At 37.8% G+C, this 25237-nt stretch overlaps 1 protein-coding gene across 5 annotated transcripts in view; it reads right to left on the bottom strand.

Annotated features, from left to right (window-relative positions):
• The window catches only part of CPSF2 (cleavage and polyadenylation specific factor 2), a 55623-nt gene that overhangs the window by 26879 nt on the left and 3507 nt on the right, over nucleotides 1-25237 (bottom strand). For 4 of the 5 annotated variants that reach the window (XM_053601200.1, XM_053601198.1, XM_053601199.1 and 1 more), the window contains 9 exons: nucleotides 24214-24272; nucleotides 20365-20424; nucleotides 18071-18252; nucleotides 16182-16341; nucleotides 15963-16068; nucleotides 14645-14774; nucleotides 11285-11400; nucleotides 8705-8892; nucleotides 7498-7788 (listed from right to left, as the gene is read on the bottom strand). In XM_053601200.1, coding sequence (XP_053457175.1) covers nucleotides 7498-7788; nucleotides 8705-8892; nucleotides 11285-11400; nucleotides 14645-14774; nucleotides 15963-16068; nucleotides 16182-16341; nucleotides 18071-18219 — 1140 coding nt within the window. In that variant the 5' untranslated portion in view covers nucleotides 18220-18252; nucleotides 20365-20424; nucleotides 24214-24272. The remainder of the gene's footprint in view (nucleotides 1-7497; nucleotides 7789-8704; nucleotides 8893-11284; nucleotides 11401-14644; nucleotides 14775-15962; nucleotides 16069-16181; nucleotides 16342-18070; nucleotides 18253-20364; nucleotides 20425-24213; nucleotides 24273-25237) is intronic. The other variant, XM_053601197.1, reaches the window with a different exon arrangement.

Raw genomic sequence — 25237 nt, forward strand, 5'->3', positions numbered from 1 at the left:
TCCTAAAACAAAATAACTTTCAACCCAGGATCCTGTACCCAGCTAAACTGAGTTTCATTTATGATGAAGAAATTAAATACTTTAATGACATTCACATGTTGAAGAAATTTGCCACAACTAAACCACCTCTCCAGGATATTCTCAGACCTATCCTCCATGAAGACCAGCATAATCCTCCACCACCACAAAAGTAAATGCACCTAGAAACTTTTGATCAAATTCCAACTTCCACAGTCACAAAAGGATTACAAATGTCCGTCCACCAGACTCTTGAAAAGCTTATCAATATTCTCAATTAATGTGAATGGTTTAAATTGTCCTCTAAAGAGGCACAGGTTGGCAGACTGGATAAAAAAAACTCAAGTCAGATATCTGCCGCATTCAAGAATCGCATCTTATATTAAAAGACAAATATACACTCAAGGTGAAGGGATGGTCATCTATTCTCCAGGCAAATGGAAAGCAGAAAAAAGCAGGCATTGCAATCCTATTCGCAGACGCAATAGGCTTTAAACCAACCGAAATAAGGACATTTCATATATGTTAAAGGCAATACTCAATATGATGAGATTTCAATTATTAATATTATGCACCCAACCAGAACACACCAAAATTTATAAGAGAAACTCTAACAGACATGAGCAACTTGATTTCCTCCAGTTTCATAGTAGTTGGAGATTTTAACACTCCTTTAGCAGTGCTGGATAGATCCTCCAAAAAGAAGCTAAGCAAAGAAATTTTAGATTTTAACTTAACCATTCAACATCTGGACTTAACAGACATCTACAGAACATTTCATCCCAACAAAACTGAACACACATTCTTCTCATCAGCCCATGGAACATACTCCAAAATCGACCGCATCCTAGGCCACAAATCTAACCTCAGCAAACTTAAAAAAATAGAAATTATTCCTTACATCTTCTCAGACCATCATGGAATAAAAGTTGAACTCAATAACAACAGGAATCTGTACATCCATACAAAAACATGGAAGCTAAACAACCTTATGCTGAAGGATAGACGGGTTATAGACAAGATTAAGAAGGAAATGACCAAATTTTTGGAACAAGACAACAATGAAGACACGAGTTATCAGAACCTCTGGGATACCGCAAAGGCGGTCCTAAGAGGGAAATTTATAGCACTGCAAGCCTTCCTCAAGAAAATGGAAAGAGAGGAAGTTAATAACTTAATGGGACATCTCAAGCAACTGGAGAAGGAAGAACACTCCAACCCCAAACCCAGCAGAAGAAAGAAATAACCAAAATCAGAGCAGAACTAAATGAAAATGAAAACTAAAGAATTATACAACAGATCGATAAATCCAAAAGTTGGTTTTTTTGAAAAGATAAATAAAATTGATAAACCTTTGGCTAACCTAACCAGGAAAAAAAGAGTAAAATCTCTAATTTCATCAATCAGAAATGGTAATGATGAAATAACAGACCCCTCAGAAATTCGAAAAATCCTTAACGAATAGTACAAGAAACTCTACTCTCACAAATATGAAAATCTGAAAGAAATCGACCAATACCTGGAAGTACGCCACCAAGACTTAGCCAGAATGAAGTGCAAATGTGGAACACGCCTATATCAAGTTCTGAAATAGCATCAACCATACAAAATCTCCCTAAAAAGAAAAGCCCAGGACCAGATGGCTTTACGTCAGAATTCTACAAAACCTTTAAGGAAGAACTAGTACCTATACTACTAAAACTCTTCAAAAATATAGAAAAAGAAGGAATATTACCCAACACATTGAACGAAGCAAACATCACCTTGATTCCCAAACCAGGGAAAGACCCCATAAGAAAAGAAAATTATAGACCAATATCACTAATGAATATTGATGCAAAAATACTCAATAAGATCCTAACAGAATCCAACAACACATCAAAAAAATTATACACCATGACCAAGTGGGATTTATCCCAGGGTCTCAAGGCTGGTTCAATATATGTAAATCTATAAATGTAATTCAGCACATAAACAAACTTAAAAATAATGCAGAAATTATTGATGCAGAAAAAGCTTTTGATAATATCCAGCATCCCTTCATGATCAGAACACTTAAGAAAATTGGTATAGAAGGGACATTTCTTAAACTGATAGAGGCCATCTACAGCAAAGTTTAGATTTTAACTTAACCATTCAACTTCTGGACTTAACAGACATCTACAGAACATTTCATCCCAACAAAACTGAACACACATTCTTCTCATCAGCCCATGGAACATACTCCAAAATCGACCGCATCCTAGGCCACAAATCTAACCTCAGCAAACTTAAAAAAATAGAAATTATTCCTTACATCTTCTCAGACCATCATGGAATAAAAGTTGAACTCAATAACAACAGGAATCTGTATATCCATACAAAAACATGGAAGCACAGCCAATATCGTATTGAATGGAGTTAAATTGAAATCATTTCCACTTAGATCAGGAACCAGGCAAGGTTGCCCATTGTCTCCATTGCTCTTTAACATTGTAATGGAAGTTTTAGCCATTGCAATTAGGGAAGAAAGGGCGATCAAGGGTATCCACAGAGGGTCAGAAGAGATCAAACTTTCAGTCTTCGCAGATGATATGATCTATATCTGGAAAACACTAGGGATTCTACTACAAAACTTTCAGAAGTGATCAAGGAATACAGCAATGTCTCAGGCTACAAAATCAACACCCATAAATCTGTAGTTATAATATACCAACAATAGCCAAGCCGAAAAAACAGTCAAGGACTCTATTCCTTTCACAGTAGTGCCAAAGAAGATGAAATATTTGGGAGTATACCTAACAAAGGACGTGAAAGATCTCTACAAAGAGAACTATGAAACTTTAAGGAAAGAAATAGCTGAAGATGTTAACAAATGGAAAAACATACCATGCTCATAGCTGTGAAGAATCAACATTGTTAAAATGTCTATACTACCCAAAGTAATATATAATTTTAATGCAATTCTTATTAAAGTCCATTGTCATATTTTAAAGATCTTGAAAAAATAATACTTCATTTTATATGGAATGAGAAAAAAACTCAAATAGCCAAAACATTACTCAGCAATAAAAACACAGCAAGAGGAATCACGCTACCAGACCTGAGACTGTACTATAAATCGATAGTGATCAAAACAGCATGGTATTGGCACAAAAACAGAGAAGTAGTTGTCTGGAACAGAATAGAGAACTAAGAGATGAATCCAGCTACTTACCATTATTTGATCTTTGACAAGGCAATTAAAAATATTCAGTGGGGAAAAGATTCCCTATTTAACAAATGGTGCTGAGTGAAGTGCCTGGCAACCTCTAGAAGATTGAAACTGGACCCATACCTTTGCCCATTAACTAAGATAGACTCTCACTGGATAAAAGATTTAAACTTAAGACATGAAACTATAAAAATACTTGAAGAAAGTGCAGGGAAAACTCTTGAAGCAATCAGCCTGGGTGAATATTTTATGAGGAGGACTCTCCAGGCAATTGAAGCAGAATCAAAAATACACTACTGGGACCTGATCAAACTAAAAAGCTTCTGCACAGCCAAGAACACAGTAAGTAAAGCAAGCAGACAGCCCTCAGAATGGGAGAAAATATTTGCAGGTTATACCTCCAATAAAGGTCTAATAACCAGAATCCACAGAGAATTCAAACGTATTAGCAAGAAAAGAACACGTGATCCCATCTCAGTGTGGGCAAGGAACTTGAAGAAAAACTTCTCTAAAGAAGACAGACGCACGATCTACAGACACATGAAAAAAAAGCTCATTATCCTTAATCATCAGAGAAATGCAACTCAAAACTGAGATATCACCTAACCCCAGTAAGAGTAGCCCACATAACAAAATCCCAAAACCAGAGATGTTGGCGTGGATGTGGAGAAAAGGGCACACTTTTACACTGCTGGTGGGAATGCACACTAATACGTTCCTTCTGGAAGGATGTTTGGAGAATATTTAGAGATCTAAAAATGGACCTGCCATTCGATCCTATAATTCCTTTACTAGGTATACACCCAGAAGACCAAAAATCACAATATAAGAAAGACACCTGTACCAGAATGTTTATTGGAGCCCAATTTGTAATTGCTCAGTCATGGAAGAAGCCCAAGTGCCCACCAACCCACAAATGGACTAGTAAATTGTGGTACATGTATGCCATGGAATATTATGCAGCCTTAAAGAAAGATGGAGACTTTACCTCTTTCATGTTTACATGGATGGAGCTAGAACATATTCTTCTTAGCAAAGTATCTCAGGAATGGAAGAAAAAGTATCCAATGTACTCAGCCCTACTATGAAGCTAAATTATAGCTTTCACATGAAGACTATAACCCAACTATAGCACAAGACTATGAGGAAAGGGCCAAGGAAGGGGAAGGGAGGGGGGAGGTTAGGGTGGAGAGAGGGTGATGGGTGGGGCCCCACCTACGGTACATCTTAGAATGGGTACAGGCGAAACTTACTAAAGGCAGAATAGAAATATCTACATACAATAACTAAGAAAATGCCATGAAGGCTACGTTGAATAGTTTGATGAGAATATTTCAGATTGTATATGAAACCAGCACGTTGTACCCCTTGATTGCACTAATGTACACAGCTATGTTTAACAATAAAAAATAAAATAAAATAGATTAAAAAAAAGAAAACAAAAACAAAAAAAAAAAAACAAATGGTGCTGGTTGAACTGGCTGGCGATCTGTAAAAGACTGAAACTGGACCCACACCTTTCACCATTAATTAAGATAGACTCTCACTGGATAAAAGATTTAAACTTAAGACGTGAAACTATAAAAATACTTGAAGAAAGTGCAGGGAAAACTCTTGAAGGAATCAGCCTCGGTGAATATTTTATGAGGAGGACTCCCCAGGCAATAGAAGCAGTATCAAAAATACATTACTGGGCCCTGATCAAACTAAAAAGCTTCTGCACAGCCAAGAACATAGTAAGTAAAGCAAGCAGACAGCCCTCAGAATGGGAGAAAATATTTGCAAGTTATACCTCTAATAAAGGTTTAATAACCAGAATCCACAGAGAACTCAAACATATTAGCAAGAAAAGAACACGTGATCCCATCTCAGGGTGGCCAAAGAACTTGAAGAGAAATTTCTCTAAAGAAGACAGACACACGATGTATAGACACATGAAAAAAAAGCTCATCATCCTTAATCATCAGAGAAATGCAAATCAAAACTGCTTTGAGATATCACCTAACCCCAGTAAGAGTAGCCCACATAACAAAATCCCAAAACCAGAGATGTTGGCGTGGATGTGGAGAAAAGGGCACACTTCTACACTGCTGGTGGGAATGCACACTAATACGTTCCTTCTGGAAGGATGTTTGGAGAATACTTACAGACCTAAAAATAGACCTGCCATTCGATCCTATAATTCCTTTACTAGGTATATACCCAGAAGACCAAAAATCACAATATAAGAAAGACATCTGTACCAGAATGTTTATTGTAGCCCAATTCGTAATTGCTAAGTCATGGAAGAAGCCCAAGTGCCCATCAACGCATGAATGGAGTAGCAAATTGTGGTACATGTATACCATGGAATATTATGCAGCCTTAAAGAAAGATGGAGACTTTACCTCTTTCGTGTTTACATGGATGGAACTGGAACATATTCTTCTTAGCAAAGTATCTCAAGAATGGAAGAAAAAGTATCCAATGTACTCAGCCCTACTATGAAGCTAATTTATAGTTTTCATATGAAGGCTATAACCCACCTATAGCACAAGAATATGGGGATAGGGCCAAGGGAGGGGAAGGGAGGGAGGAAGTTAGGGTGGAGGGAGAGTAATGCGTGGGGCCACACCTGCAGTATATCTTACCCTGTTTCCCCGAAAATAAGACAGTGTCTTATTTTAAGGTGTGCTCCCAAAGACGCGCTAGGTCTTATTTTCAGGGGATGTGTTATCTTTCCTGTAAGTAGGTCTTATTTTCAGAGGATGTCTTATTTTCGGGGAAACAGGGTAGAATGGGTATAGGCAAAACCTACTAAATGCAGAATACAAATGTCCACATACGACAACTAAGAAAATGCCATGAAGGCTATGTTGAACAGTTTGATGAGAATATTTCAGATTGCATACGAAACCAGCACATTGTACCCCTTGATTGCACAAATGTACACAGCTATGATTTAACAATAAAAAATAAGTAAATAAAAATAAATAAATAAAATTACCTACAAGAGAAAAGGAAAAAAACCTTAATAAGATACCCTTTTACATTTATCAGAGTGGGTAGAATGAAAAAGACTGAGAACACTAAGTATTGGCAAGGATGTGGAACAACTGGAATTCTCCCACATTGCTGATGGAAATATAAGAGGAACAAATCACTTTGGAAAAGTATTTGACAGTACCTTGAAAAACTAACCATACATCTGTGTGTGTACTATAAATCTCTATACACCTATATACTGCACAAATGTGTGTGTACTCAGAAATGTACACCATACGTCTTGAGCATGATCGTCCACAGACAAGTATGCTAATAGTCATAGCAGGTTTATTTATAATAGCTCCAATCTGGAAAAACCCAAATATTCCCAATCAGGAAAATGAAGAAATTAATTGTCATATGTTCTTTCAATGGACTGTTATGCAGAGATGAAAAAGAATGAACTATTGATCTGCACAGAACATGGATGAATCACATATACATTATGCTCGGCAAAAGGAGCCACACATGCAGAGTGCCGCTGTGTGAATCATCTGTGAAGTTCAAAGCTAATCTACCATGATGTCAGAATGGCACTACCTGGAGAGATGGGGATGCAATGTTGATTTGAAGAGATGAGGAGAGCTTCTGGGGGGTTAGGTGTGTTGCACATCTTAATCGGGGGTGGGGTGGCTACATGGTTGTACCCATATGTAAAAACTCACTTATCTGTATACTTGAGATTTGTAAACTTTGCTGAATGTAAGATATATTTCAGTTTAAAAAAACATCCAAAAGGATGAAAATAAATTTGAATAACCCAGTGAAAAATAAAAAAAAAAAGAATGAGAATTACCAGTTAAGGACTTTGAAATTTGTGTACTTGGGCGGCACCTGTGGCTCAGTCGGGAGGGCGCCGGCCCCATATACCGAGGGTGGCGGGTTCAAACCCAGCCCCGGCCAAACTGCAACCAAAAAATAGCCGGGCGTTGTGGCAGGTGCCTGTAGTCCCAGCTGCTCGGGAGGCTGAGGCAAGAGAATCACCTAAGCCCAGGAGTTGGAGGTTGCTGTGAGCTGTGTGAGGCCACGGCACTCTACCGAGGGCCATAGGGTGAGACTCTGTCTCTACAAAAAAAAAAAAAAAAAAACTTTAAAAAAAAAAAATAAGAAATTTGTGTACTTAAAGGCTCTCCATTGTTATTCTGATTCTGATAAAACTACTAAAACAACTGTAAGGTTTATTTTTGGTTAATGATTTCTATATATCATACACAATACATCTCCAAACAGCTTTAAGATAAAATTCACATCTAAGTGCTTACCTCTATTTCTGTAATTTTTTCAGAAGGATTATCAATTAGGAAACGTGCTAAAGTCCCAGGAGTAGTTCTGTAAGTTAGAATAATTGAGTTCTTAGGGTCCTGACACCACTGAATAAAGAGATCCCTTGAAAATCCACATTCTAGGTCAGGTTGGCTTGCAAGTACAACTTTTGGGCTAGGTACTCGAGCCAAGTCAGAAAGACCATGACATAAAGAGAGATGGCGAAACTGAAATGGATTATTTCTTTTGTCTTCAAAACATCTCATCAATTTATCACTCATCCATTCTACCTAAAACAGGGAGAAAAGATGACAGTAATTAGAAAATACTATATTGTTACTTCATTACATTTTCTAACAACCAAGTAATTCAAGTTCTATTTTGTTTTAAATCATTTTTTCCCCTGGTTTCATAAATTTGTAGGTTGGACAAGCAGTTTATTTTCTACTTCTATTCTCCATTAGAGCTTCCCACTCTAATTATCCTCCCTAAAAACCTAATTTTGCATTATATTTCCCTTATAATTACCTTAAAGTCTTTTTTTAAAAACAGTGGGTATTTTGAATGAATATTTTACTTGCAGAGTTAGCTTATTCAAGAGAAAGAGTTCATTTAAAAGTAACAAGAACAATAAATTCTGACATTTATATCCTATAGGGTAGATTCTTGTCACCATTTTACAAATGAGATTGAGATACTAAGAACTAGAAGAGTAGCTCATGCCTGTAATCCCAGCACTCTTGGAGGCCTAGGCAGGTGGATCGCTTGAGCTCATGAGTTCAAGACCAGTCTGAGCTACAGGAGACACCATCTCTAAAAATAGCCAAGTGTTGTGGCAGGTGCCTATACTCTGCTACTGGGGAGGCTGAAGCAAGAGAATTGCTTGAGCCCAAGAGTCTGAGGTTGCTGTTAGCTATGATGCCACATCACTCTACTGGGGGAGACAAAGTGAGACTCTGTCTCAAAAAAAAGGAATTAGAAGAGAAGCAACTTGCAATCTCCATTCAATCAAATGGGGATGAAAATAGAAACCACTTCCTATAATATGTAAGGACTGAACACATGTAAGGTACACAGAACAGTAACAGATTATTACTAACAATCTCTTCAACAGAAAAATAAAATTCAAAGGGCAATTAAGATACCATATTCCATAAGCCCAATAACCATAGCAAATTTATTATAAATGATAACATGAAAACAAACCTGGGACTTAGAAAACTCCACCACGTTATAGCTGACATTATTTAAAAGTGCCAATGAGTAAACACCCAGTCCTGCATCTTTAGTTCTCCAAATCTGATCAAGAAGTTGAGCAAGTTCCAAAACTCTGCCTGCTGTGTCCACTGCTATTAATACATTTCCATCACCTCGAAGTGTTTCTAGGACATTTGCTAGAAAACAAGAAGGTAAATTCCCTATAGAACATAACAATACTAGGCTACAAAATTAAAGCTAACTTTATTTTCTTGTTATAAGACTGTACTTTATAAATAAGCAATTACTAGACCAGGTACAAAATGAAAGAATTAGGTCATCACAACTACTTTTGATTCTGTTGAATACGTAGTATATCTTTGTAAGAGTAGAAAGAAATACCATTAACTCTTAATTTTCTTCACTGAAAAATTATAAATCATTGTCCTCAACACCTGACACATCATAATACACATAGAAAATTCTATTTGTATCACTAGGAAAACTGAGTAACAAGGCCAAAGGCAACCAGCCTGGGTTTCCATGGTCTCACTTGACCACTCCAGTGAACTCTATGATGAATTCTTGTTTTATATATATATACACACACACAGATACACACAAAATTATATAGTCATTCCTCAGTATCACAGAGTATTGGTTCCGGGACCCACCTCAGGTACCAAAATCCACACATGCTCAAGTTCCTTAAATAAAATGGCATAGTATTTGCCTATAACCTATGCACATCCTCCTGTATATTTCTAATCATCTCTGATTACTTACAATACCTAATATAATGTAAACATTATGTAAATAGTTGTTATACTATATTTTTACTTGCATTATTTATTGTTGTATTGTTAATTTTCATATTTTTTTCAAATATTTTCAATCCACAGTTGCTTGCATACTGAGATGCAGAACTGGGAACACTGAGGGACAGCTGTATATAACACATATTTTATATGTATGTATACCTATAGAATAATATGTAGATCATGCTCCCATCCAGAACATCTTTATAGATTCCCTTGCTCTAGACCCACTGTGCTGCAAGCACACTGGTGTGCCATGAAAGGATCTTAGCTGTGCCGTGAAAAATTTCAAAAGATCATTAATTAAACTATTTCCAAAAGAAGTTCAAAGCACAGTAAGTATATTCTTTTTTTTTTTTTAACAATTTTTTTGATCAACATAATGTTAAGTGCACTGCAGAAGTTTAACTATAGGTTCAAGAGTGCCATGAGATATAAAAAGGTTGAAAAACAATGGCATAGATGAAAGTCTGCTTGGAAATACCTGGTAAACAAAACTCTAACGACAACAAAAAAACCCCCTAAGAATTGAAGAGCTTCTTAAGATTAGTGTAACACATTGTTCTAGTTATACTTTTTTAGTAGATAGTGGCAATAGTACCTTAAAAATGGATGCCAACTTTTCCGACTGAAATCCCATATACTCAATTCTTATAAAAAAAAAAAAATGTAATGTGAAGAAGCTTGAGTCAAAGCAGAAGCAAGCAGTAATGGCCCAGAGGCACTTCTTCATAACCAAGACTACTTTTTTTTTGAGACAGTCTCAATATGTCACCCTTGGTAGAGTGCCGTAGCATCATAGCTCACAGCAACTTCAAACTCTCAGGCTTAAGCAATTCTCTTTCCTTAGCCTCCCAAGTAGCTGGGACTACAGGCGCCCACCACAACGCCCAGCTATTTGTTGCAGTTGTCATTGTTGTTTAGCTGGTCTGGGCCGGATTTGAACCCACTAGCCTCGGTGCATGTGACTGGCACCATAACCACTGCGCTATAGGCACCAATCCCCAAGACTACTATGTAGTGGACTTCTTACATCCTCATTTCTCTCTTTTGTTTATTTTTCTTTTAGAGTGTTTTTCTAATACATTTTTATGACATCTTTTTATGAGGGTCATTATGAAAATTTTGAGATACACAAAAATCAAGAAATGTAAAATCAGCCAGGCATAGTGCTTTGTGCCTATAATACTAGCACTCTGAGAAGCTGAGATGGGAGGATCACTTTAGCTAAGGCATTTGAGACCAGCCTGAGCATTTCTATTAAAAATAGAAAAATTAGCCAGGCATTATGGCAGGTACCTGTAGTCCCAGCTACTTAGGAGGCTGAGGCAGAAGGAAATGTGAACCCAGGAGAGGCTGAGGTTGCTGTGAGCTAGGCTGACATCATATGGCATTCTAGTCTGGGCAACAGAGTGAGACTCTGTCTCCAAAAGAAAAGATAAAAAGAAAGGATGCTGCTGACTGTGTTTCCTGGAAATGAAATAATGGACCATAACATAGTCTGTCTCAAAACTTTCATAGTGACCCATATATATAGACATATACCCGTGAGTGCCAGGAAGAGGTAGCTATGTGCTGAATAGGAGGGAAAAACCATCCTTACACCTATTATACAAAAGTTAAATTTAACTAAAATAACTTCTTGTATAAAATACTGATAAGGCCGCATAATATTTACTCAAATATACTAGAATTCACCAATGTGTTATGACCAAGGAAAGTGTTCAACAGAATAAACAGTTCATTAAAAAGGACATTATATAATACATACTCAGAAGCTGCTCATCTCTCTGTTTTCTTCTAGGCTGCACATATGTAGCATTAAATGAATCTGTGATAAGCAAGGAGGGTCTGCTTAACATTTCCAGTGAACATCCATTTAAATGGCTATAACAAAGTTTAAAAAGAAGAATATTTTATATCATTTCAAATAAATAACAGCATCTTGTACTTAAAAAATAAGGGACTTCTTTTATAAGGCTTTCCCCCTACCTTTAACTATAAAAGTATATATGGTTTATCCCCTCTAACATATAATAATATACCAAATAAGAAATCTGATTAATTCAAAAAAGTATAAAGAGGAAATTAAAAATCTTCCAGAGTACCATTATTCAGAAATAATTGACAAAATATCCTGGTATACATCCTAAGCATAAACATTTTTTCTATGCATACATATTTACTTTATAAAGTTGACAATCCATATACACTCTTATATACTCAGTTCTTTTTGGGGGTGGGGGTGGGGGACAGAGTCTCACTATGTTCCCTTGGTAGAGTGCCCTAGAGTCACAGCTCACAGCATCTCAAACTCTGGGGCTTAAGTGATTCTCTTGTCTCAGCCTCCCAAGTAGCTGGGACTATAGGTGCCTGCCACAACACCCAGCCATTTTTTTGTTGCAGTTATCATAACTGTTTAGCAGGCCCCGGCCAGGTTCAAACCTGCCTGCTTCGGTGTATGTGGCTGGTGGCCTAACCACTGAGCTCCGGGCGCCAAGCCATATACTCAGTTCTATATCCTTATTTATCCCCATGACATGAAAATGTTTTTCTAAACCTAATTTTTAATAATTATAAAAATTTTCTATTATGTGTTATTACACTGTATTCAATTCGACCATTTCTCTTTATTGCAATTTAGGTCAGTCTTTTTGCCATTATAAATAAATAACCTTTCAAAGAGCACTTTTATGGAAAACTTCAATGATATTCTGCTTATTTCTTTAACTCACATTCCTAGAAATGTATTTATTAGTTTATATAGCATTGCTAAACAGCTTTCCAGAGAGATTTAGTCTTTTCCAGAAAGCTTCAACCATAAAGAATAACGAACCAAGTTAAGCCAGGTGTGGTGGCTCACGCCTGTAATCCTAGCATTCTGGGAGGCCAAGGCAGGTGGATTGCCTGAGCTCACAGGTTTGAGACCAGCCTGAGCCAGAGCAAGACATTGTCTCTAAAAATAGTGGGGTATTGTGGTGGGCACCTGTAGTCCCAGCTACTTGGGAGGCTGAGGCAAGAGAATCACTTACGCCCAAGAGTTTGAGGTTACTGTGATCTGTGATGCCAAGGCACTCTACCCAGGGCGACAAACTGAGACTCGGCTCCCCAAAAAAAAGAAAAGAAAAAATGACCAAGTCACTCTATACTTGCCAGAAGAATATCACCATTTAAAAAAAAAAAAAAAAAACCATTTAAATTGTTTTTTTTTTACTTTATAACTTTTGACCTTTTTGCAACTGATATATTTTCTTTTTTTTTTTTGAGACAAGTTTCACTATGTCGTCCTCAGTAGAGTGCCATGGCATCACAGCTCACAGCAACCTCAAACTCTTGGGTTGAAGCAATTCTCTTGTCCCCACCTCCCAAATAGCTGGGAATACAGGCACCTGCCACAACACCTGGCTATTTTTTGTTGCAGTTGTCATTGTTGTTTAGCTGGCCTGGGCTGGGTTCAAACCTGCCATCCTCGGTGTATGTGGCTACTCTTAGATATATGTAAGTCTTTGGCCAACTTTCTGCAAATACAGCAGAACCTCTATAAATTGACCACCCAATATCCTGTAACAAACTGGTCAATATATGTAGGTGGTCAACATAAGGAATTAGGCCTACTATACTAATACACATGTGGTGCATGTCTAGTCCATGAATTAGGTCAACTTAAGGAGGTAGTCAGTTATGGAGGGTCTACTGTATTTTCCTCAGTTCATTGACTTTTAAGTTTAGCTTAATGTTCTGGACATCTAAAATTTGTATGTAATCAAGTCTATCAGATTTTTCCTTTGTAACTTGGTGCATTACCTTTATGCTTACAAGGTCTTTCCCAAATTAGAGATAAGAGTCATCAATTCTATTTAATTCTAACCCATTTGAAATGTATTTTGCTATATGATAAAAAGATACAGATTTCTTCCCGCAAAGTGGTTATATTCCCTAATACCATTTACTAAAATATCCATTCTTTCCTCATTACTCTTGATTATAAGAATCTAAAATTAAATTTAATGTTGGGTGTGGTGGCTCACACCTATAATTCTAGCATTTTGGGAAGCCAAGGCGGGTGAATTGCTTGAGCTCAGGAGTTCAAGACCAGCCTGAGCAACAGTGAGATCCTGTCTCTACTAAAAATAGGAAAAATTAGCTAGGCATTATGGCAGGTGCCTATAGTCCCAGCAACTCAGGAGGCTAAGGCAGGAGGATTGCTTGGACCCAGGAGTTTGAGGTTGCTGTGAGTTGGGCTGATACCACGGCACTCTAACCTGGAGTAACAGAGTGAGACATCTCAAAAAAAATTTTTATTAGTCTTAAATATTTCTTAACAGAAAGATCTTGAGGACTATAATCCTAGCACTCTGGAAGGCTGAGGAGGGTGGACTGATTGAGCTCAGGAGTTCAAAACCAGCCTGAAAAAGAGAAGGACCCTGTCTCTACTAAAATAGAAAAACTAGCTGGGCATAGTATCACACGACCAGCTACTGGGGAGGCTGAGGTAAGAGGATTGCTCAAGTTCAAGAGTTTGAGGTTGTTGTGAGCTATGATGCCACAGCACTCTATCTAGGGTATCAGAGTGAGACTGCCTCAAAGGAAAAAAAAAAATCCTTGAGGCTACTATAATCTAATACAAAATAGCTATGAAATTACTTTACAGATAAAACAACAACAAAAAACTCATGAGACTAAACACCAGTAATTTTATAGTAATGCTGTGAATACCAAAGGAAGTGTATAAAATTATGACTAGTATTATGTCCCCTTTTAAAAGAAATCTGACTTTTTACAGAGTAGTTATATTAGATGGTAACTACTGACTTCACAAAACAAAACAAACCCATACACAAAGTTCTGCTAGAGAGGTCAAGAGTATACAAAATATAATTTAGTATATAAAAATCCATCTCCTTTGCAACATACTTATACATTTTATAGAGTACATACTTAAGTGTAAATTTAAAAAAATCTCTTTATGCCTTAAACCAAACTTTTCCCCTTACTATACAAATAATTAATTCTGAAAATATTCATTATTTGATAATTCCTGATCTAAAAAATCCAACTCTGATTTTATTTTTCCCTCCAAAGAATGAAATACCAATTACATTGCCTTTAGCTTTTGTTTCAGTATACCTACATCTCCCTCTTGTGGTTGAAGTCAACTGCATAAACAATTTCTTCCTCTCCATCTTTGACTATTTTCCATATTGTTCCACCTATCATATGACCAGCTGGCAGAGGTGTGATAGACAAGCCATGTCCTTTACCTGTGTCAACAAGATAATGACAATATTCAGGTTTCTTTTATAAATCTAAAGAAAGGTTATTTATTTTCATAGGTAATACTGTATCTGTGACAAAATTCAGAAGTAAAAATGCATATGGTGAAAAGTCTCATCCTCCTATCCCCCATCCCTCACTGGAGGCAGATACTCTTGTTATTTTATTATGTTCTTGCAGACATATTTGTGCTTATAAAGAGAAGGCTAAGATGGCTTTCTTGTTCTTCTTAAAGATGGAACTAAAAAGCTATCACACTGAATTACTTAGTATAACTAATAAATTTTAATATTTATATTGTATACACAATTATCAAGTATTTCTATTTTTGCTAACCTCTAAACTGACAGAATTAAGAATTCAAATTTCATTATGGTGAAGAATTTATCCTATAGAAAAATTAAGTACAAGGAAAATGATTAAAGACCATTGTGACTTCTAGGCTAAATCTTTAAGAGTCCATTACAACATCATTTTTTCAATGCTAAGATTCATTTTTATAAAAACCTCTAATATAATTCTCTCTCTAGATCAGCGGTTCTCAACCCCTTTTTAACAATGAAAATACATCACGGCATTAGGAAGGTTGAGAACCACTGCTCTAGATGATATAGATTACTATATGCCTTCCTAATCTAATTAAATAATTAACTTTCAATGCCTAATTGTAGACTTCAGTCATTTTCTACTCTGCTACCATAGCCCTTCATTTAGTTCAATCACTACATTTAGCCATCTCAGCTGCTGTCTCTTCAATCTAACTATAAGCTCAGAGGAGAAGGATCTGGCCGCATTAACTTTTGTACATTATACACACTAAACTAAGTAAGTCTTTTCCAGGTTAATATGAAAAAAGACCTACACAATTAACTTTTTTTTTTTTTTTTTGCAGTTTTTGGCTGGGGCTGGGTTTGAACCTGCCACCTCCGGTATATGGGGCCGGTGCCCTACTCCTTGAGCCACAGGCACCGCCCCACAATTAACATTTTGTTAGTAATTTAGTCTGAAATTATTGTAAAATTCTAATGAAGTTCAGAGTTCTATATCAAGATAGAATATGCTAATTTTCTATTCCTCAGACCACAGTGCCAGTTATTTTTCCAATGAATTCTCAGTATTTTTTAATAGGTTAAATACCACTAGTCCAACTATTTACCATTGGAAACATATTTTACCTTTCAAATTCACAATTTGAGAGAATTTTAGCTGCTGTATTTTATCAAATGCTGCATCCACATCATCTAATGTAAACAGTGTAAAGTCTTCTGTATTGTGTCGAGACTAAAAGAAAAACATATTCATGTGATTATAAAAGAGGAGAAATTAAAAAACACCAATTATAAAAAGTAATCACTGAAGTAGTGTTTAAAAATTTTTTTAACTGCTTAAATTACCTGGTAAAGATCATACATAAACATCTGTCCCATTTTATAAACAGGAATGGTTGCATAGATAGCACAGTTCAGACCCAGCTTTCCGACAGCGTATGGGAGAGCACCAAGATGGAGAGGATCCGGATGAGACAATAGTACTGCATCGATCTGGTGAACATGCCTAAGGACACAAGCAAAGTAACTACTTTCTCCAAACTTGTTTTTTCAGGGTATACACAAGATATTCAAAACTACTCAGGCCGAGTACAGTGGCTCACACCTGTAACCTAATACTCTGGGAGGCAGAGAAGGTGGACTGCTTGAGCTCAGGAGTTAAAGACCAGCCTGAGCAAGAGTGAGACCCTGTCACTACTAAAAACGGAAAAACTGAGGGAAGAAGATTGTTTGAGCCCAAGAGTTTGAGTGTTGTGAGCTACAACGCCATGACACTCTACCTGGGGCATAAGAATAAGTCTCAAAAACAAAAAAACCCCAAAACACCGTTCATCAATTCTGAATAGAGGACTATGCTGGGATGGAAGAGCAAACCTAAGAGCTAAAATTATGATACCTATGAATAAAATAAAAAAATGAAATAGAAAAATAACAAAAACCAGGAGACAACACAATTAAGTTGATTTTGAATAGATATCTTGTATACTATTAATTTAAATACAAAGAACTGAGCTAGAATTTCAGACTTTTTTTTTTGCAGTTTTTGGCTGGGACTGGGTTTGAACCTGCCACCTCTGGCATATGGGGCCAGTGCCCTACTCCTTTCAGCCACAGGTGCTGCCAGAATTTCAGACTTCTTTTCTGAGATAGAATTTTATTGTTGCCCTCCGTAGAGTGCTGTGGCATCATAGGTCACAGGAACCTCAAATTCTTCAACTCAAAGGATCCTCTTGCCCCAGCCTCCTGAGTAACTGGGATTATAGGTGCCTGCCACAACACTCAGATAATTTTAGAGATGGGGTCTTGCTCTTGGCTCAGGCTGGTCTCAAACTCGTGAGCTCAAGGGATTGCCTACCTTGGCTTCCCAAAGTGCTGGGATTACAGGTGTGAGACACCACAATTGGCCAATTTCAGACATTGTTAAAAAGAGAATTTTTTTTTTTTTTTTTTTGAGACAGAGACTCATTTTATCCCATGCTGTCCCAAAAAATCCTTCTACCTCAGCCTCCTAAGCAATTAAGACTCTAGGCCCAAGCCACCAAACCAGACTAAGGAGAGAATATTTAAATGGCCACGTATTTATTATGGATATTCATCAGCTTTTTAACATGGTGGCCAGCAGCATACTCATTATAATAAAACTTCAATTAATCAGAGAAGCATATGTTCTTATTGCCAAAAGAAATTAACAAGATGGCGGGGGTCGGGGGTGGGGTTTGGCTTCAAGTTCTAAGTTTTTAAAATATTTAAACTTTCCTCCCATAATTATTATAATACTGCAAACATAATTGAATTTTTTAATGGATTGGGATCCTTTTGTATTTCATGATCATTATTCTGAGAACCAATTCACAATTTTTAGCATTAAAAGGTAATAGAAAATAAGCCAATGTAATCCAGCTACTGAACTTTGACATGAAAATATTTCCTCTCCTCAAATTCTTACGTAGTCTTACTCTTTCCTAAAATTAGGGTACAAAAATTTCTACTGAAATCCATTAGCCAAGTAACAACTTAAGATTTTGCTCAATTTCTAGAAAAAAGCTTAAAATTTAATCAAAACTTTATAAGATAAAATGGTCACTATTTACTTTTTGGCATTAAGTAAAACTAAATCTTTTACCATAAACTAAATTAGTGCACAGAAGCAACTCTATGTAACATCAAAATAGTATTACATTGTAGCAAAGAAAAGCTGACTTAATAAAAGCCTAGAAATATGAAATGTAACTTACTTTCTCAGGGAATCTATAATATCCATAGAAAAGTGCTCATCCCAGCCACAGTCCAATAAAAATCTAAACTCATCAACTTGGAGAAGATAGCAAAGAGCAGATTCTTCTTGGACCCCAGACAGGGTAGTCAATTTGATAATAGATGTCATTTTTTTGGTCCAGTAATAACAAACTAAAAGATTCTTTAAAAAGAAATGAAATCACAATGAAACATAAAGCACAGTTTAACATATGTAATAGACACAATAAAATAACTTCAAGTTGTAGGTGTATCAAAAATTCCATAAACATGGAAACCAAACACTTTAAAATCCATTTCTACTATGGCCAAGTTAAAAAATATAAACATAATTTTACACTCTTTTGTTTACAATGAGTCCTTCAAGGCTCCCCAGTAGGGTATAATGAAAAGTAGTGGATTCTGTAGTCAAACAGACCCTGAAGTGAATCTACTCCTGTGAGATTTGGGGGTTAATTAACCTTTCCTCACCTATGTACCCCATTAGAAACACAGAACATTAGTATTAATATATACGTGAAAGGGATGTTGAAGGATTTCGAATAATGTATAAATTACCTGGGATAGAGACTACTACCACATTCAAGTTCCTAAATAAATGTTACTAAATTAATGCACTCACCCTTCAAAGAGAATTTGTTCTTTTACCTGTGGGCCCTCCCATTAGACTCAGTGGCTCACGCCTGCAATCCTAGCATTCTAGGAGACCAAGGAGGGTAGATTGCTTGAGTTCACACCAGTAATCCTAGCACTCTGGGAGGCCAATGCAGGTGAACTGCTTGAACTCAGGAGTTCAAGATCAGCCTGAGTAAGAACGAGACCTTGTCTCTACTAAAAAGAGAAAATAAAAAAAACTAGCTGGGTGAGGTGGCACGCACCTATAGTCCCAGCTACTCAGGAGGCTAAGACAAGAGAACAGAATTTGAAGGCTAAGAGTTTGAAGAAGTTACTGTGAGCTGTGAGGATGATGAGGCACTCTAACCAGGGTGACAAAGAGAGACTATCTTAAAAAAAAAAAAAAAAGACAGAAAAACCAAAAAGCACATACACATAGGAATACACAGAAATTCATGTATTTTTCAGAGCATTTAATGCTAAGAACACTTGCACTGGAATGTAAGCAACAAAAAATAAGACAGGGCCAGGTACAGTGGCTCACGCCTATAATCCTAACATTCTGGGAGGCCAAGGCAGGTGGATGGCTTGAGCTCAGGAGTTTAAGAACAGCCCCAGCAAGGATGGGACCTTATCTCTACTAAAAATAGAAAATTTAGCTAGGTTTGGTAGTGGATGCCTCTAGTCTCAGCTATGTGGGAGACTGAGGCAGGGGGATCACTTGTGTCCAGGAGTTTGAGGTACTGCAGTGAGCTATGATGATGTCCTGCACTCTACCTGGGTGACAGAACAGGACTCTCTCTCAAAAAAACAAAACAAAACAAAACAATAAAAGCAATGGTAACTTATGTTCGTAATTCCTAAAACAGAACCTGATGAACCCGACACATTTAAGTCCTAACATATATCTGGTTGAATGTGTGTTGAGATGCCTACTACATGTATTTCAAGAAAATGTAACATGAACACATCTACTGGGATTAGGACCTAAAACTGTGTGCTATTAAGCAAACGTTATCAAAATATTAACAAGGTTCAATTCCACAGAAACATTTCAGATTTTAGCTCCTCAAAATAAATTAGACTTTTTTGGTTAACTAAACAAGTAGGAAAGAAGGCCACCGAATTACCTGATGATCTCTCCCCAACTACCCAAAGTCATCAACAAACAAAGGTAAACTGGGCTCAGTGCCCATAGCTCAGTGAGTAGGGCACTGACCACATACACCGAGGCTGGTGGATTTGAGCTGGCCTGGGCCAGCTAAACAATGACAACTGCAACAGAAAAAAATAGCTGCGCCTTGTGGCAGGTGCCTGTAGTCCCGACTATTGGGGAGGCTGAGGCAAGAGAATCACTTAAGCCCAAGAGTTTGAGGTTGCTGTGAGCTATGATGCCATGGCACTCTACCAAGGGCGACAAGTAAGACTCTTACTCAAAAAAAAAAAAAAAAAAAAAAAACAAAAAACAAAACTAAGGTAAACTGTCAGGGGTAATCCCACTGTATCTTCCATATTTTTTACCTGGGTTATAGCCCCAAATCCAAGACTCTGAGGTTATCAATTATCACTGCTGTATACATCTCCTAATTAGACCCAATTCCTACCTCTTCTCCCTCCCAAATCCTTTCAGTGTGCTCTCTGAAACTACAATTATACTCACCTAGAACTTCAACTGCTCCTCTGGAAATTCTCTTCACCTGTTTGTCTTCACAGATGTTCCCTAATGATAATATTTTTGGGATTTTAAAAAAAACTCTTATATCCTCTATACCTCAAAAGCAGCATGTATGTGTTCCTTGCTCCTCAATCCACCTTTCAAACCACGTCTTCTTCCTCTTTCAAATACCTCAGTCCCATTAAAGCTTATGCCACCTAGAAGTTCACTACCACCTTTCCACATTTCCTCCTCACTGTGGCATCCATTAATCTGACCTTGTTCATTGACAACTTTAGCTCACCACATCTTCCTTTCAGTAACTTCAATGTTAAACTCTCAGTTCCTTGACTTTCTTAACTCTAATAATCTTCTTCATTTCACTTCAGTCCACCCCCCACCATGGTTACACCCTAGGCATTATCACTACCAGTACCTGCAGTTTTCCTCTGGGAACCAGGTTTGTAATGTAGTTTAAGCCAGCATTTCTGGACGGGCTTGTTGACCAGAGTTCAAGTTTCTCAAACCCCTCAAGGCTAGCACAGGATGTCTGGCACCTGGCAGGCTCAGAGCTAGGATTCTGGGGGTCTCGTTGACCACAGTTCAAGATCCCATGCCACCTTTTTTCTGGGCCACAGATGGCCCTATTGTTACCTGGTGGCTAAGAACAGAATGCCTAGCAACCAACGATTACTATCATCTGAGTCCTGCCCAGACATATATAGAAATCACTGAAGCGAGTTAGGAAAGTTTATCCTCACCCAATTTGTAAAGTTTTAAGTTGTAATCACATGGTTAGCCTACATGATTTTCCCTTCGTTTCCCTTCTTATAATTTTTTTTTTTTTTTTTGAGATACAGTTTTACTATGTCACCCTTGGTAGAGTGCCATGGCGTCACAGCTCACAGTAACCTCAAACTCTTGGGCTTAAGCAATTCTCTTGCCTCAGCCTCCCAAGTAGCTGGGACTACAGACACCCACCACAACGCCTGGCTATTTTTTGGTTGCCATTGTCATGGTTGTTTAGCTGGCCCGGGCTGGGTTCAGACCGGCCAGCCTTGGTGTACGTGGATGACATCGTAATCACTGTGCTACAGGTGCCAAGCCCCTTCTTGTGATTATTGATTACATGAGGTACCTTGCTTTGAATAACTCAAATTAAGTTTATGCATTTATTTTTGAGACTAAGAGAGAACAGTCTGGTGCTATACTTGCTGGCTGCACTTGAGATACTGCTAGCTAAGTGTATGCCTCTCACTGGCTCCCATCGGTTATTTCAGCTGAGATAACTGAGTCTGAGTTTTGTCTCTCGTCAACTACCCTCAGTGCAGAACCTGGCAAAGGTAGTGGGGGATCCAGGCCCTCACAACTTCCAAATTTCACCTTTAAGCACCCCACTCTATCACCTCCACCTTACTTACTCTAGCATTCCCACTGCAAAAATCCTTTGGATTCACTGGTATCTCTAAACACTGACCACTTTTTCAATATACATGAGCCCCTCTTTTTTCATGATCCTTTACGATTATTTTGCAAACACTCAAATAGCTTGTTCTTCTAGTCCCCCCTAAAGAATGTTGCCAGATTGAAAAACCAAAATCATGCAATTGTGCTGTTTGCTCTTTAAATTCATGGCCAAACATCTCAAAACAGGCACAAAGAACTACCTGTCAATCCTACTTTTCTTGGTAGGTCGACTTTTAACCCCTGAAACTACTATTTTACAGCTCTTCTTTTCTGCTCAAGCATCACCCACCCCAACCTCTACTCTTAGCTGATAATCTCCCCTCATTCATCAATCAGAAAATAAAATTAGACAGTGATTCCTCATTTTCCAGACACTGTATCTATTAACCTATCTGCACGTACACTGTTGTGCCTCCTATTATATGGCATAGCTCTGTTTCCATCCAACACCAATACCTGTATATGCTATTGATCCCAAAAGTCTGAAAGACTTAATTTCATTCTTTCCCCTGCATCAGTGTATCACTTGGGTTCCATTCCCATGAGTACATGGAGATACTCTCCCAACTTATTTATTTATTTATTTATTTAGAGACAGAGTCTGTCTTCATCACCCTTGGTAGAGTGGCATAGCGACACAGCTCATAGGAACCTGAAACTCTTGGGCTTAAGTGATTCTCTTGCCTCAACCTCCCAAGTAGCTGGGACTACAGGTGCCCATCACAACACCCAGCTATTTTTAGAGACGAGGTCTCGCTCTGGCTCAGGCTGGTCTTGAACCTGTGAGCTCAGGCAATCCACCTGCCTTGGCCTCCCAGAGTGCTAGGATTACAGGCATGAGCCACTGCACCCAGCCCTAGAATTTCCCAACTTATAAGAATCTTCTTAACCCAGCAACCACAGCATCATTTGTTTCCCATCCAAAGCAACATTTCTCAGAATATTTGTCTACAAATATGTCTCCACTTCCTCACCTCTCATTTATACTACCAAACTGAAGAAGCCAAAAAAATATCCATTGGCTTAAGTTGTACAGATATTTATCAATGACCTTTATAAAAATCTTCTCCTTTTATCACTACGGTTACCAAGATCTATAACTGGGCTTGGTGCCCATAGCTCAGTGGTTAGGGTGCCAGCTACATGCACCGGGGCTGGTAGGTTTGAACCCAGCCAGGACCTCCTAAACAACAATGACAACAATAACAAGAAAATAGCCGGGCACTATGGCAGGCTCCTGTAGTCCCAGCTACATGGGAGGCTGAGGCAAGAGAATCTCTTAAGCCCAAGAGTTTGAGGTTGCTGTGAGCTGTGACACCACACCATAGCACTCTACCGAGGGTGACATAATAAGACTGTCTCAAAAAAAAAAAATCTCTAACTGGTTTGTATATTTACCCTGCCTCCAATTTATTATCTCAGAGACATTCTCTGATCACCCTAAAGTCCTTTTCCACTACAGTTATATTTTATGACATCATCCTATTTTCCTCAAAATACCTAGTGCTCACTATAATTGCTATTTATTTACTTTGCCTCTTTTCTCCTCTTGACCTTCACACAAGAATGTGGACTCCAACAAGGTAAAGACCTTGTCTACTGGCTCGGTGCCTGTAGCTCAGCGGCTAGGGCACCAGCCACATATACCAGAGCTGGCGGGTTCGAATCCAGCCTGGGCCTGCCAAACAACAATGTTTGAGGTTGCTGTGAGCTGTGACACCACAGTACTCTACTGAGGGTGACACAGTGAGACTCTTGTCTCAAAAAAAAAAAAAAAAAGACCTTGTCTACTTTGAACACAGGTACATTCCAAAGCCTCCACAATACCTAACACATAATCATGGTCAGTGTCTCTTCTATGAATGAAGCACAGAAGGATTAAAAGAGCTTAGTGCTCTTACCACACCTATCTACCTGTATTTTCCTTGCTTGGGAAAGCTCTGAGTGCAGGACTAAGCTTAACCCATTTTTGTATCCTCAGAAAATGCCCTGCACATAGTGGTTGTTCAATAAATGTTGATTAGTTAAAATTTTAAATGTATTGACTTAATATGTTCTTATCTGAGGTATGAAAAGTACAAAGACATTATCTATTTGATGAAAAATGTTTAGAAATGCAATTTTGGAAAGGACACAGGGAAGTTCTCTGCAAAGAGCCTCCTGTGCCACAATTACTTTAATGCCCTAATAGAAATTTTTTCTACTCAAAGCTTCCTTAATTTCTACTTTCTTCATTTAGATTCTGAAGTAAAAATACAAAATATCTTACAGCTAGAATTGAATGAGTTCATGTTAAAACTTTTTTATAGAAAGCCAGAAAATGAAAAGACAGTTTTCCTACAATTGCTCATAATAAAGCTATATCATTATTAGACATTCATTACTTACTGATAACTTAGTTGTATATATGATGAAACACTCTGAGTTCAGAAGAGTTCTCTAGAAATCTAAAAAATAAACAAATAAGAACCTTATGAATATGGTATGATTTAGTTCTGTTTATCATTATGTTTAATTTATCTAAGGCACCAGGAGCAGCAGCAAGTAGTATAATACATGGCCCTTTAAAAAAATTGTCATAATACTAGGAAGCTTAAGCTTACATAAAACAGGAATAAAACAAAGAACACAAAAACATAAAAATAAAGAACAAAACTGGTTATAATCAAGAATCAAATATGCAGTTTAGAAAGTAACATTTCAAAATTGTCATTAGCTTATGTTATTGAGAATCATAGAAGAAGTGGGCTCTAAGATTATTCATTAAAGATTGGAAAGACCTGGGTATAAACAGAGAAAACCAGCGGTTTCTCAACCTGTGGGTCATGACCCCTTTTTAACAATAAAATATACATTCCTAATACATTAGGAAGGTTGAGAACCATTGTTCAAAACAAAGGAATAACAAGAGTATAAGCGCAAAACAGAAAACTTACAGTGTACCAGTGAAAATGCTAGCCTGGCATACTTTCACATAGCAAAAAATTATAGACCCAATGAACATACAAGGGCCAGACAATGAAGGGCTTTGGGAACTCTATGGTAACAGAGAAACATTTTTTTTTTTTTTTTTTTAATTTGGCCGGGGCTGGGTTTGAACCCGCCACCTCCGGCATATGGGACCGGCGCCCTACCCGCTGAGCCACAGGCGCCGCCCAACAGAGAAACATTTTAAAATTCATTACCAAGGCGGTGCCTGTGGCTCAAGGGAGTAGGACGCCAGCCCCATATGCCAGAGGTGGGGGGTTCAAACTCAGCCCCGGCCAAAAACTGAAAAAAAAATAAAAAAATAGGGCGGCGCCTGTGCCTCAGTGAGTAGGGCGCGGGCCCCATATACTGAGGGTGGTGGGTTCAAACCCAGCCCCGGACAAACTGCAACAAAAAAAAAAATAGCTGGGTGTTGTGGCGGGCG

This window comes from Nycticebus coucang, chromosome 9 (assembly GCF_027406575.1).
Source record: "Nycticebus coucang isolate mNycCou1 chromosome 9, mNycCou1.pri, whole genome shotgun sequence".
NCBI lineage: Eukaryota > Metazoa > Chordata > Mammalia > Primates > Lorisidae > Nycticebus > Nycticebus coucang.